General features: G+C 41.2%; 1 protein-coding gene across 3 annotated transcripts in view; it reads left to right on the top strand.

Annotated features, from left to right (window-relative positions):
* The window catches only part of LOC117943232 (MICOS complex subunit mic25a-like), a 58,596-nt gene that overhangs the window by 24,869 nt on the left and 17,993 nt on the right, over window positions 1–15,734 (top strand). For all 3 annotated transcript variants that reach the window (XM_034869226.1, XM_034869224.1, XM_034869225.1), the window contains one exon: window positions 3,988–4,058. In XM_034869226.1, coding sequence (XP_034725117.1) covers window positions 3,988–4,058 — 71 coding nt within the window. The remainder of the gene's footprint in view (window positions 1–3,987; window positions 4,059–15,734) is intronic.

Raw genomic sequence — 15,734 nt, 5'->3', positions numbered from 1 at the left:
CCCCCTCCCTTGTCGACTGCTGCCTCCAAAAGAAAAAAATAATCCCCCTTCGTCCAAGCGTGGAGCGTGAAACAACCCCTCCCTCAAAATCCTGACATCAGCCCATCTCAATCCACAGCTGCTGGAGGGTGTTCAGACAAGTGTGTTTGCAAGGATCATCTGAACACAAGTATTCACATACAAACACAGATTTAGTCACACACCTGCATGTATGCAATCTTACACACACGCAGCACATATGCACCCACACTAATCCCCTCCATGAGTTTCTCCAACACCCCCAAAACCATGCTTTCCCCCCATTGAGGGTTATCATCCCCCCTTTCTGTCTCTCCACATTGGGCTTTTGTCCCCATGGGTGCAAATGACTGGGAAGAGCTCAGAGTGTGTGTGCCAGTGATAGTGCTGCCACTTCTCTGGTGTCATGAGAGCTGAGCTGGGGCTGTTGCTCTGGTTCTGTTCTGTCAACAGACACACAAAAAAATGTGGAAACACACAAAAGCTAGACACAGCCTTACAGTTAATCAATATTTTTACTCGATAAGCTGTATGTGTCGGTCCAAACTCTACATTCACACTTTCTGTCTCCTCATTTTACCCATATTTCCCGTTCTATACTGAGAATCGCTCCAGAACACATGATTTACAAGTTTGCTTTCTAATGATGGCAATTTCACCACTTATAAAAATTGTTACTTGCCCAAACAATAATCTTTAAAAATAAAACAAATAAATAAAAGCATTAAATTACAGGAATTCTATGATTTTATAGTTTTATTTTGGCCTTGATTTGACAGAGCATAGTGTAGAAATGGGGGAGAAAGAGAGAGGGTCCCAAGGCCAGAATCAAACCCAGAAAGTTGCAGCTGAATAGCTGTAACCACTTGGCTACCAAGGCGCTCGGATGTCATAGTTTGCGTGGATGAGTGCTAACCTGACACACCAACTGGATTTTTTTTGTTTTGATTGAAAAGTCCCAAAATAGTGTCTTTGCTTTTTTTTTTTCTTGTTTGTTTCCCCTGCTCGCTTTTTGTAATTCAACAATCCTTTTGATATGCGTTTTTTTGGGGAGGGGGAATTTTCACATTGTCTTTTTGTGTCACTACACCCTGAGGGAGGCTCAAGCCGAGCGTTGGTGTATTTTTAATGTCTTGCCCTGTTAATTAAAGGGCTTTTATCACTTTTTTAGCCTGGACATGTTTTTTGAAGGACTTTTCTTGTCATAGTTATTCACCGGATGTGATTGTTGTTACACAGAACCCTCTGAGAAGCTGCCATTGGATACTGGTAGGGAAAAGGCACGCACTCTCAGAAATATACCTGGCAGTTGATTGGATGGACCATCCGTGTATCACTTTTGCCATTGTTTTGAACGGATGGTCGCAGCCGTCACACATACCTTAAGCAGGCCCGCAGCTGCCAGTAGCTCCTCCTAAACCTATAAATAAATCTTTATTCTCCAACTTAATATATCTTAAGCATTTTTTTGTACAGAAGCTAAAATTTAAACCAGTAGTTAAAACCAGATGCGGTTTAAGGTTGTTACTTGTATTTTCCCCCTCGACCAATTTGTGTGTTCTACATTCCCTCCTCTAGCTAACTCTCTCTCGGCATTGGAAGGGTGCAAACTAGGAAATGGAGTAGGCAAGAGCGGGAAAAGAGATGACCCCCTCACTTGCTTCTCACCATGCTATCATTGCTAAATGTGTTCATTTGTTTATCTTCTTTAAAATCGGAGGCACTGTATCAGCTATTGCCTGACCGCACGAAACCCCCCAAAAGTTAGAGCCTTGTTAGGATGCACCAATCATCAGTGAGAAGTTAACGTTACCTTTAAACAATCTACTTGCTGCTTGGTGCCCTACTCTCTATGTCCTGCATAATCTGAGGCACCCTTGGGTTTAACACCCTGTGGAGGTTTAATTTTTTTTTATCTTGGCTAGAACAATGAAAGTCCCAAAAGGCAACTTCAATATAAAAGACTTTCAAGTTTCAGCTCAGCTTTCCTCTTCTGAATGTATTCACTGAGCCCTTGACCTGAGGCTAAAGACTAAGATGCTAACATGTGGCTAACTTCTTACCACATAGTCCTAGGGAGCCAGCCAAAACATCAGCTAAGTCACCTTCAAGAAGAAATGAAACTTACTGTGTCTTTAATGTCCATGAATCCAGGGCTTGGTCTCAAGAACTTTCAAATCAAGACATTTATTAGTAATGTTTAATTCGTAGTAGAGGGGTAGTAGAGTAGTAGGTCTTGAGGTCTGCGATTAATTACACTTCCAGTCCTTGGATCTGCAGTCTAGGTGTGGTATTTAAACCTAGTCCAGATATTAGCAAAGGAGAGACTTAGCAACAAGAGAAGTATAATTCTCAGTCAGGTCCTGGGCAATCTAATAGAACAAAGCCAGAAAACAAAACTGGAAGGTATAACGTTGTACACAATAGGGTTGTTTGGCGTTGTGTATTACAGTGACAGCCAGGTGACAAAAGAAAGGTAATCTGTACAAATTGGTACACATTCATCTTTCTAATATACATTGTCTTTAGCTTGGTTCCAGATCACAGAAATGCTGCCACTCATTTCATTTTTGTGATTAAAATAGCTGTTGTGCTAATTGTCTGTTTCCAAGCCAATCCGAACTTTGAACTTCGTTGTCTTCCAGCACCAAAGCCACTCAAATGGCAACAAACATGGCAAAGCGTGGATGAGATCACCAAGGTGATATATGTTTTTTGTAAATCCACTTACAGAAATAACAACTCTTAATTTGGCATATTTCTTCAATCAATTGCAGCAGTTTCCCTGATGACTGAAATTTAAATTGACTGTGCGGATACTTAAACACTACTAATTGGATTAGGGCAACATATCCTCTCCTCCATACTAGATGCATGATTTATATTTTACTGTCTTCTCTTTAAAGATCAGGAAAGAAAAGGATAGAGGGACAGATTATTACATTGTAGTGAATTCTCGCAGATAGGATTAAGGAAAAAAATGCCTATGACATTACTTGAGTCTTTTCCAGCACCAGTCATTCAAAGCAAGGGAAGCATGTCTGCAGATCAGCCTGAAATAATAAGATATGAAATTGACTAGGGGGCACTGGAGGACTACGGGATTGTGGAGGAGGTTTGTGTTTGATCTCATCTTTTTCCCTGATCAGTCACTTCAATTATCTCCCTCTCCTATCACCCCATCTATTGGGAACGTAGGGAATAATTAAGTAAAATCGCGAGCGCTAGGGTTATTGGTTTAAAATGGTGATTACTGCGCAGTGAATGTGTATGAGAGAGTGGCAAGAGAGATTTGCTTAGTGTTTGACGCATTCTAGACAAACAATTTAATATATTGTGATACAACGTCGATAAGGTGGTCATTCATCTTAATATAAATAATATTCTCACCACTGTGGCTAGACATACAGCACACATTATACATTTTATTAACCTACTTATACTCTTGACGTCTTGGTAGTCAGTGCAGCTCTGACCACGATTACTTCAGTAGAGTATATGAGGCTCCAGCTGTGTATCAATTGCTGTTTAAATGCCACTGTTCCGCGCATGAAATAAATCATTATGGAGTACGAACAGGCCATCAGCCTTTGTAAGTAGCGCTGTAAAATTCAACGTCCGCTAATTTAACAAATGTGACATTTGGGATGGTACTTTATGCATTTTGCTTATCACCATTGGCGTATTAGAGCTTGAATTGAAGCTAAAACTATTTTTGAAAATGTAATTTTATGTATTAATAATGTAGATAATGCAAGTAGTTAAGCTCTTTTTTATCGGGCTTTATTTGAAGATGTTGTTTTATTTGTTTTTAAATGATATGATGTACAAATTTGATAATGTTAAATCTATAGCTAAAAGCACCATATGCCTGAGCAGCCTGCTTGATGTTATATATTGTAGTGGAATTTTTTTCAGAGCTGTATGATACCACACAATTGATTCTTACCTTTCTGTCTTTGTCTCCAGAATGTTGACAACTACAAGCAGATGGCTGAACAGTACAACGAGGCAGCTACTAAAGCTGAGGCCTACATCCGGTAAATACTGGGAATTACCTTGCAACACTTTTTTTTCTGTGGATTGAGCCATTCAGTATACTCATGACATTCTTCCTTCTTACTGCCTCAGTATTGTTATATTTTAATGAATACACTTGTAAGTAATATATTAGTTTTCCCTCTGCTAACTCTGTATATCTACATTTATGGCAGACATTGCTTTCCAAATTAGAAGAAGAAAAAAACTTTTCACAATGGATGACAGATGTCAGAAATCAGATGTGGGCAGAGACCTGAGTGTGAAGGCTGGTTGCAATGTTAGTGTGCTGCTAATATGAATCCCACACCTCCTGTAGCTGCCTGACAGTCAAAGCATTCATTTCCACACATGCAGTGGTAAGGCTGGGTGATAATTTACTATTTTCACTTTTAGTCTCACATATAATAATATTGTGACAAAATACTTTCATATTAACATATCATGGCTCGCCATATTCCTATTTAGATAAATAATATGTAATAAATCGGTTTCTCCTCAGGGTTTAAATACTTCAGAATATATGGATATTTTTTTAAATAAAAGATTTTGATCCACTAGAAAGCAATTCAAACAATACAATGAACCATTTGGAGTTTTCATCATGTCATTTAGTCATAACATGTAAAATATAACAGCTACAGTAGATACTGCTGTGATCATTATTATTAGCAGTTAGCCTGCCTCTTCAGTTATATTAATTCTCTACTAGGTGCATTATATTTGGACCCATCTTAACATGTTTTTGCATTGTTTCTGAGAATGACACTATACTTAAATTTGGCATTAACATTCTTGGCTTTATTTTTATTTTGTTTAATAATGCACCTCAAAATTATCTTTTCTCTTGTAGTTATTACTAGCTTGGTAATCATGCCAATACGTTATGAACGACTTGGCCTTTAAAATTGCCCCATTCTGCTGGTAGAAAAACAGAAACAGCAAGATGTGACCAGAAGCAGAAGTGCTTTACTGGGATGGCAAAGTTCAGATGTCACCTGCTAAAAAGCATGTCAAATTCATTCAACACGGAACCTGCCGGCACCCTGACAGTGCCAGAGCGTGTGGGCCTTGCCAATTTACACCCCTCTTTAACGCCCATTCTTACCCCTTTTAGGATGGAGAGAGAGCCAAAGTGCCTAGGTGAATCCAATTTAGTCAGAGTTATAGATTTCCCTTTATGCTGTGTGCATCACAGTGATTATTGCAAAACTGATGAAAGACGGCCAATTCTCATGTACGAGATACTTGTACTGGTACTTGTATGAGTCCCCCCTTTTCACTTTATCTCCCTGAAGGACCTTCTGTTCCTTTGGTAGTCCACCGCAAGCTCATTGGTTTTGCTGAATAAAGGCTTCAGGTGATTGTTGATGCACATTGACAAAGCTCTCTATTAGTCTGTTAAAATAGTCTCCAAGTGAAGATAGCTTAGCTCTCACTTGAAATAATTCATTGGAATACATGGCAACATAGTGATATCTTCATTCCTTTTTAATAAATTCCTTCAAAGTCTTCACTCCATGTATTAAAATGAGTCTGGACTGACATTGACGTAAACTATAACTTGACTGGTTGGCGGAGGCTCTTCTCATGTCTTGCTGTTTACCATTAAAACCTGAACTTCATTTAAAATGAAACAAACCTTTTAAATGTACAATGTAGGAGCCAGCTGTTTTCCCTCTGCTGCCAGCAGTGTTAAATCTATCCACAAGATACTCCCTGCTGAACAGTATTAATTTTATATCGGGTTTGTTTGTAAGTTCATTGAATAATGAAGGTAGCGTCAATTTGTGGCTCAAGTCATTAAAGGGTAAGTTGATGCAGTAGCAGCACAGAGGCATAATTGAATTCTAAACCAACTCTGTACAATATCACAAACATCTGAATACATCTTTCATTCCTTAACAAGAGTCATTTTTTTAGCATTATTTTGCTACATTGCACATTAGGCTTTGTGAGTTAAGGTGCTGTGCCTTGAAAAAAAGCAACCTTCTGTCCAAGGACTTTAGTCGCATGGCATCCCTCTCTCTATTATTTAAATTGTCATACAAAAGAAAAATATAAAACATAGCTGTACAAGAAGTAAATGTCAGAATGTTATTAAGTCAGAAGTGAAGTGTAGTACAAAAGCAGTCTAGTGCTTTCCTGGAAACAGCAAGAGAAAAAAGTAGATGCGTTTTTGCTTGCTTTGCACTGTATGATGGGTAGTGACCTTATCCATGACACTGCCATCTTCTGGCACCTGGTGCATTAAATTTCACAGCATACAATTCAAGCCCAAAATGTTGTCCAAATGATTACATCCATAGCTGCATGGAAGAGGTAAGAAGATCAATTTTGCAAGAGTTCTCCAAAAGAAGAGCATTTTGTCCTTGCACAATGTGTTTCAAATGTGCGCACACACACTTACGTGCACACAGAATCTCACCCCTTTTTTCCTTTACTATCTCTCCCACACATACAGCCACACTTTGTATTCAGGCAGCTACTTACTCGTCATGTTCTGTCAGCATTTGGGCAGCATTTCATTGTGCCGTGGTCACGCTGTCATTTCACACTACACTGACCACCCAGTAATTATTCTATTTACCCAATGATGAAGGGAGGGTGAGTTTGGGGGGATGTAGCACAGTCCAACACGTTATGTAGCTACAATATGTCTCTGGCTCCAATTTTACATATGGGTCCCTCTCTTATTGTCTCTTTTTCCTAATTCTAAAATAGTTTTTCTATCTCACTCATGCTTGGTATTTCTCTGCCTAGTTGTAACTTTGTCTGACTTTACTTATTGTCATCAGAGCCTTTTATGTGGAACTTCTTACTTCTGCTGTCTTCATGTTTTTTGTGGGTATATCCTCGGGATAGTTGATGGTTGTATTTGTATTGGTTGCACTTTTACACCTGACCTTCACCTTTGCACATAGAAAGATGTTCAGGCTAACACATAAGGCATAAGGCATACAATGGTCCTCATTTACGAAATGTCCGTACAACCTAACACAGCCGTAGGATGGCCGTAAGCCGATTCCTACGCAAAGCTCGGCATTTATCAATTTGAACGTGAGCATAGGCTGCAAAAAAATCTCACGTCTGGTCTGACTTGTGCACGCAAGTTTTAGAGTCAGCGTGGACTTGCAGTGCAGCATATAATTAGTTTAAGAGGAAAAGTCATCAGTTGATTACTTATGGCAGATACGGTGGGGGGGTGGAGGACACGCTCTCTCCCTCACAGCTGTTGCCAGGCTCTGACTAGTGAAAAAAAAATGCATAAACTCTGCTACCTTGTGTTTATTTAAATATACTGAACGTAAGGCCTAAGATATTGCAATAAATGCCTGTATATTACTATAAGGAGTCAATAAAAGCCTGTATATTACTATAAGGAGTACATTTGTCAAGAATGTATAAATTGAATGAACTTCAGCTGGAGTCTGATTTAATACAGCAACACTGTTGACCGCATCAATGGTTTCTTTCTATTCCGCATTCTTCCTATAGCCTAATACCAGTTTTTAGGCTGCCAAATAGGGCACACATTGCTGCAAATTAAACTGAGATGTCAAGGTTTCAATCTCCGCCTCTGGAAAGTGCCTCTTCTTAGCCGGATTACGTCTGGTCTGGTGTTAAATAGTAGGGCGTAGCCTCAAAACCAAGAATATATTGGGTGTGTGATATTTACATTACGATCGTTTCCAGCGACTGCATTGTTCAATGTACAACCATTCTTATGCTCTGATTGGTCTGATACGAACGTTTCATGAATCCCACGTGAAGCCTGTTGTAGGAGGATTTCTGCGCTCATATCTGCGCTGGTTTCTATGTTAGGTTGATAAATGAGGGCCAATATGCCTAAATGACACTAGCAAAATGATAGGCACCTAATGAGGAGTGTATCTATGGAGAGATAATATAAGAGTTAATCACGGCAAAAAGAAATGCAAGACATACTTTTTAGGGAGAGAAATAGAAGAGATGTTCTTGCAGATCAGACTCAGTCATATCACATTATTCAGTGGTGGAGAAGGTGATTTGAGTATTCAGTACTGATGGAAGATGTTGACTGATTGCTTTTCTTTCTTGGAATAATTATGGTAAACAGCTTAACCATGAGGAAAAGCAGAGGAAGCAGTTGTTACTGACTGGTATTGACCAATGTGATGCAGTCTGATGTGTAATACCCCTTTCACACCCATGACCAGGGTTGGACCAGCGTTAGACCAGGGTTAGCTGACCTTGTGTTCAATCCTTTTGGTGCAATTCAAACCAAGCCAGTCAACACAGGTTGATCCCTGCGTAGTGAAAATTAATTCATGACATTCATAGGACTGGACTATGAAGGTGTGGCTCTCTTGATAGACTGTTTACCAGCACTAGGGATTGAAATGGGATTAAAGCAACCATGGTTAACTTGTGGAGGAAGTAACTCTATTTGGAGAGTTGGAAATCAGGTACAGTGCTCTCAATTAGTTATAATGGACACCATAATTACAAATCCCTTTTAGTAATTTCCAGTTGTTTATTGAAGGTTACAGTAGTTCCATTTTGGCTGATACATCCTAGCTGTGATTCCAGAACCCAGATAGTTTAAGTGCAAAAGTTTAAGCTAAAAGCTGCCTCTCACTGCTGAGGGCACTTTGTTGATTGCAGGGAAACGAGATGGAAGCCTCAAGGGTTATTGCCTCTCCTACATTGGACAGGTCACACTTTCTTAAACACCATCCTCGTGTGGGAAAATAGTAGTAAAATGTTATCTAGTGCCATTTTCTGTTTGCCTTTCCCAACTAGATGGGGCATTTTAGGGAAGTTCATCCATTAGCCTTGCCTTGGGGTGTCAGACTCCCCATATTCCTCAAAAATACCTCACCTAAGGGACCCACAACATTGCAGCTTAGCTTACTTTAAGATCTAAAAATCCATTAATCCTCTTAAAAAGCTGTGTTACCCTCAAAGTGTTAGCAAAGACAGAACCCAAATGAACCTCAGGTGCATGTCTTCGTGAGTATTCACCATGAAGTAACTGCTGACAGTTTGTGGTTAAAAGTCTTCTTGCATGTGGGTTTGTTATATCTACTTTATTTCATTTGTGTCTATTCTTGTGTGTATGTGGGTAGCGTGTCCAATTAGTGAAACAGACACGTAGCTAACTGTAAGGATCTCTGTGGTAGTAGACTGCTAGTCATTACTGGAGACCAGGAGACAAGACTTATCTGCACTGTGGTCCAATAAAGATTTACCATTGAGACAGGAGGCTGCCTCTGTGTACCTCTCTTTGACAGACTCTAGTGTATGTGTGTGTGTGTGTGTGTGTGTGTGTGTTGCTAAAGTTAATTAAAAATATTTTAAAATTGATCTATATGCCTTAATTCAAAAATATTTGTGAAAATCCAACCTTTTAAGGACACCAATTGTCTTTGTGAATGCATAATGTATTGTAAATACATAAATGTTCTTCCTTAAAATAGAAGGGGGCAAAATATACACCCCTATGTAAAATTCCCATAAAGGCAGGCACGTTTTTATTTTTAAAAGCCAGTCATTTCATGGATCCAGGATACTATGCATCCTGACAAAGTTCCCTTGGCCTTTGGAATTAAAATCACCCCACATCATCACATACCCTTCACCATACACCATTTACTTGTAAATGTACAGCGTAAATGCATGACAAACTGGTTTAAAGAAACTGATTCCAAGGTTTTGTTAGCTGAACCATTAATTTGATTGCATAGTAACATGCAACAATAAGCCTATTTTAGAAATCGAATGCCATAATGTATGTGAAGAGACAGAGGGAACCGTCTCTACATTCTTGGTTAAAGATTATTACTTCAAACAGTGTGCATCTTTGCCACATGCCTCCTGCTAACCAATCATACAGTCTACTCTTCTTTCAAGCAGTTGCTCGGGCAGACTAGCTTGTTGACATCTCCAGGTTATAGAAATGACCTCTTCTTCTGCAGTATGTTAAGAACAGTCTCTTACATGGCACTGTTGGGGCAGGTGTAGCCAAGAACCTTTTTGCAACATGGGCCAGCTTACAATGTGCACCTGCTTGTGACGACCATGTCCAGTGGTCTCCAGTAAGTGCAATAAAAGCCCCATCTGCCAACTGCCTCACTTCCATAGCTTTTTTGTGTCGTACAGTTCATGCATTCTTGTAACAATAGTTCTCTTCAAAGTTATCTTGTATAATGGGTTACCTGTGGATTTAAAAAGCTACAGTGTTTTCTTCAAATGAAAAGGGAAGTTTAAAGAAAACGAATTAACTGACATAAAACTGGAATGGAATAGTTGATGATTAAAAGGCCAGCAATGGAAGGGGATAGCAACGAAACGCTCCAGAGACCACGTCTCACCCCACATCACCCACAACTCGAGTGAGTCGTCCAACCGCAAGGTCTTCTGATTGAAAAGTTATCAGTGATGAGATGTCACACACAAACACACGTACACTTGTGCGCCTTATCTTGTTCCCGCATGTCACCTGTTTTAATGAAACACTCCTTATCCCCTCCTATCTCTCTCTCCCTATATTCCCACAAAGTGAGTTTGTTGGGGATCAGTCAGCCAGGCTAACAGAGTGCGAATTGTTCTCTTACATTCCCATCTCCCTTCAGCACTTCAGCTGCCAGCGTATGAAGAGACGGGCGGAGTTCTGTCTGTCTTCAGTCCATGGCTTGTAGTAGTTTTTGATTGCTCTTCCCGTTTGAGACATATACTCTAGAAGTGTTTTGGTAATTTCAAGATTAAATTTAGTAAGGTTTTTGTTGTGTTGTCATGTAATGAGCTTAAGATTCAAGTGAGCTGCTTCACTTAGCAAAGGTAGAATAGGTGATTATGATGTCTACCAAAATGATCATGACTTCTGACTTAGACATACCTTCACAGGCTAGATTTATAATGCACATTTTTTGTAATTCTGAAAGTATGCTTTCTGCCAGTTAAAATATAATGTAGTGAATGTTTTCCTTGTGGTAGTATCCTAAAAACTTTAAAAAGCCTCTAATAATACAGGAGGCATGCTCTGTCATTCCTTTTGATCTCATCCCAGCTATGACATCTTTGATCCTTTATTTTCTCCCCCTCCACTCAGCGTAATATTAAAAACCAAAAGTACAATGCCAGGGCTGCTGCTTTAAAGTAACGGGAATCCTTGTCATCATACATTAACAACCGTGCACACGCATACACACACGCACGCACACACACCACTACCACCACCACCACCACACTTAGACACAAAGAGAACGATAAAATGCTACACTACAATTTTTTCTTTTTTTGCTTTGCTTTATTCCCTAATGTCACGCTTTGCAGCAGCGCAGAACTTGAGCTCTCTTCATGAAAACCACATGCTGCCAAGGTGAGACAAAAAATAATGAAATACAATACAATTTGAGCCTAATCTTTCACCCCCAACTCTGCACGTATTTATGCAAAACGTCACAGACAGAAAGCAATTGGAGTTTTGTTTTGCTTCTTCTCCCTGAAAAAGTTAGCTATCAAACTAGCTGGGGCGTCTAATGTTTTTCTAATAAGAGCTCACCTTTAATTTCAGTCAAAGGAGACAGTTGGTGCAGATTAGCAGAGGCAATTTTCTGCTTCAGATTCCTTTATTAAAACACTCTTGCTATCAGAAAGTTTCTCTTGTTGAATTGAGTAAAGTTTTTGTTTTTTTATACTTAACCTTAGATTAATACCTTTGGACAATTGTTGCTGTTATCTCCCACTCTAAGGGAGTAAATCAGAAGGCCCACCAGCTGTCGGAGTGCTAAGCCACACATCAGTCATTTAAATCATGTAACTGAAATTTTTGGTAACTGATTTTAAACTGACCACCAGAAAAACCATGCTTTCAACAATCAATACAAATTATTTGATTTCAAAAGCTGACCTTCGCAATCCTTTCTTTTCAATATCATAATATCCCTTTTAATTTGAATCCTGTATCTTTAGGCTATTAAGTATTTAATAGTAGCTCAAGCCAACCCCTCAGATGAGCATCTGGCTTGCTCTAACATGATTGAAACTCTGTTTGCTCTCATTGACATTGGATAGTGAACGATATACACCCTGATAGCACCTTGTCAGTGGCTTAACTCCTAATTTCCACTGGTTGCAGAACAACTAAGGCTCGGCTCCACTGCGTGTTTGCTCCGTGCGTCACCATGCGTCAATACCCACCAGGTACGGATTTGTTGCAGAACCGCTGCGGCCATGACTGACAGCTGAAGTCACAAGGACCCACAAGATCTTCAAATTCATGTAAAATAAAACCACAAAACCAACAACAGTTTGTTTCCATCCAGAGATGTAGAGGGAAACAACTCTGTTTTCACGGTGTAGTGCAGGGAAATATTATACACCGTGACCACGGTCTATATTATTTTGAAAATTAACCGGATTTTTTATTTTGTTTCTGTGCTCGACTTCCTATCCTTTTGCTAAATTGCTGCGGAGCTCTCCGGTATCCGGCAAAAATATAAGCTCTATGTATCTGCTCCGGAGAGCTGCGCATCACCAAAGCTGGGACAGAGTCGGAACGCAGCCGTTCTGCAGTTGGTGGAAATACATACATTGACTTTAATGGAAACCTAGTGACTACGCTGCCTTTCCGGAACAGATCCGCAGCAGTTCTGTAACCGGTGGAAATTGCCATGTGTTGGTTGCTATGGGTTACTGTTTGTCTATGCAAGTTGCAAGGGTTATTTGTCATTAAATACGTCACTGTCACTTTCTGAGTAGGTTTCTCTCTCTCACTTTCTCTCACTCTCTCTCAGGTTGCATTCACTTCTGTTTTCATGAATATTCTCTCAGTCAGTGATTTATTTAATCCTGTCGCTCTACCCTCCACTGCACATGCAAGAACACGCAGACAAACACACTCAGACTACACAATACACAGACCTGTGCAGAGAAGTCTTCCATACACAGTTTATCTCATGCACACACATGCAATTCAAACACACACACAATTTATTGTGTGTATTGCTCAGTGAAGGCAGGGACTAGTGAGCTCATTTATATGTGAAGGATGCATGATTCTGTAATTATCTTGAGGGATGGCTGGAGGACTGTTCTCTCTGTCTCTGTCTCTCTCTGTCTCTCTCTCTCTCTCTCTCTCTCTCTCTGTGTGTCTTGATGGGTGGGACAAAAGCCTTTGGTGTGGGAGATCTGGGTTTGATTCCTACTGCGCTACATCAACCAATGTTTCCCTGAGCAAGACATTTACCCCCTTAACTTAACCCCTAGTTGTTCCAGAGGCGTGCAGCCTCTGACTTATATAGCAATTGTAAGTTGCTCTGGATAAAAGCGCCAGCTAAATGGCATGTCATGTAATGTGTGTGTGTGTGTGTGGGAATGTCAGGTGGTCAGCTTCACAAAATAAATAGGCATGTGCCATCATGTGTAAGGAAGCCATGTGTCTCCTTTTCAAATGAACACTACTTCTTTTTTTTTTTTTTTTTCTCGCTGTCTTTTTTTATTTTTTTTTGTACAGTACAGTGCGTATATAGACTGAAAAATAACTCTGGGTAAGGGTGTGACGAGATCTCGTTTTACAAGATGTCGCGAGATTAAACCGTGACGAGATTTCTCGTCGAGGTGAAAAGTTGTCTCGTGAGGCGATGTGATGTCAGCGTAATGGAGCGTGAAATTACTATTGAAGATTTTTCTCTTATTTACACATTTATTTTATTTATACTGTTTATTTTTTTATGTTCGGTTTGTGGAAAGGAGTTAGATATCTCGTGTGAAATTATACAGGGCAGAAGCCAGTTGGTAGAGTTTATACAAAACATTTTGCAGTGTTTGCAAGTCCTTTACTGCATATAAGTCATTAAAATAGTACAAAAAAAAGTTAAATAACATTCATCAATAATAGTTGATTTCAAAATGCACCTAAATTGTTTTGCAATTTGTGATTTTTCAGTTGAATAAAAAAACTATTTTCCATTCATATATTTCATCGAGGATTTCTTAAATTAAAAAAAAAAAATCTCGTCTCGTCTTGTTCTCGTGAACCCAATCTCGTGATGTGTCTCGTCTCGTGGAGTAAGCGTCTCGTCACACCCCTAACTCTGGGATAACATTGTGACGTTCATTAAAAAATTGAAAACTTTAGGTTCCATTTTGTATATGCTTCGCATGCATAGTCGTGAAGATTTTCTTTCCCGCCCTTGCGTCCAGCACAGGCTTCAACTACGTCCGTTGATACTGTGTATATATACAGTGTGGACCTGTTGCTGAGCTCCCATTTTTTTCTTCAAGTTAACAGTATGAAGACAATTTCGACTTACAGCGGTGTTCGCATCTGTCTCTCCTGCCGGACAGGCTACATCGTTCAGCCGGACCTCCATCCCTGCGGTGAGATCTTCCTCGGTGCCACTCACGCCGGCCTGGTTCTCACCCGCAACGCCTCCTGCCAGTTCTGCGCCCGCCTGCCATCTAAAGAGCTTAACCAGCGGGCAGACGCTTTTCTGGTTTTTCAGGCTAGTGGGGATGGCAGCTGGGCAGACAGATGGGAATCCCTCAACATCCTGGACCCGCTGGAGGAGTTTTTTTTTAATGGGCACTAATCCGATGGCTCAGTTCCCTTGGCCTATGTAACCGGCTGTCCCTTCTTCCCCCTGGGAGGACTGGACCCCGAAATGGGTATCAATGCCCTCTCTCTACGGCTCTCCCCATCGCCAGAACGGCCAGAGGCACCGCTTTGACGACCCTCTTCCTCAAGTGGCTCCATCCTCCACCGCTAAAGCCCTCTTCTTGGATTTGCCAGGGATTATAAAAAAGCCGGAAGATCAGAGAGGCATAGCGCTCCCGTCACAGCTTCTAGCCCCCGCTTGCGGCCTTTTGATCGGGGATGTTTAGCTACGCTCTGACTCACAGGCCCCACTCTGGCCATGGCCGTTCGTGGTGGAAGCTCTTTCCCAGCCTGGAAAACTGAAGGCTCCCGTCTCTTGCTACGTCCCGTTCACTTGGGTTCAAGGTGACATGGAGGCAGGCCTCCTTTCGCTCCCCACCTGGAGCAGAGTCTGGCGTCCACCCTGGTTCTGAGGGCTATTGGTTTTGGCCACCGGAAACCCACGCCTCTCTCCCCCCCTCTGGATCAGGTACGTGCTCAGGTCACTGACCATTCACATCAGTGTGCGGCCCAGGGCCTCGCGGCACAGAGCCATATAGCTTTGCTAGCATCCGCCATGAGCACTGTCATAATAGGAAGCGCCCCACAGCCTCTTCTGCAGCGGCATCTTCTCATGCTTCGACCTCTGCTCCTCAGCAGGGGTACGGACAATGGGTACGAGTGCCTACCCATCATGAACAGCGCCGCCTGAGCACCAATCTCCCCTCGGCTATGCTGGCGAGATGAGGGAAACAATAAGCCGGTGGTTGCCCCCCGCCCATCACAGCGGCGGTGGCGGGCCTTTGACAATGCCCTACCATGGGCTGGAAGACACGGTCTCTTGTCGTGTTAAGCGGCGGAATGGGCTCTGCACTTCCTTTTCGCCATTTCTGTGAACAACACAGACATGCGCGCGGCCGCTCTAGGAACAAACAACTCTGTCATCACAAACGGAGTCAGACGCCATGTCGTCAGAGCTAGAGGAGCTTTTGACGAACAGAGCTATTACCAACATCCCTCAAGGGGAGGAGAACGAGGGCTTTTACTCCCGCTATTT

The sequence above is a fragment of the Etheostoma cragini genome, chromosome 4 (genome assembly GCF_013103735.1).
Source record: "Etheostoma cragini isolate CJK2018 chromosome 4, CSU_Ecrag_1.0, whole genome shotgun sequence".
Taxonomy (NCBI): Eukaryota; Metazoa; Chordata; class Actinopteri; order Perciformes; family Percidae; genus Etheostoma; species Etheostoma cragini.
Note: the sequence above shows the minus strand (reverse complement) of the source record. Positions and strands in the feature narration are given on the sequence as shown.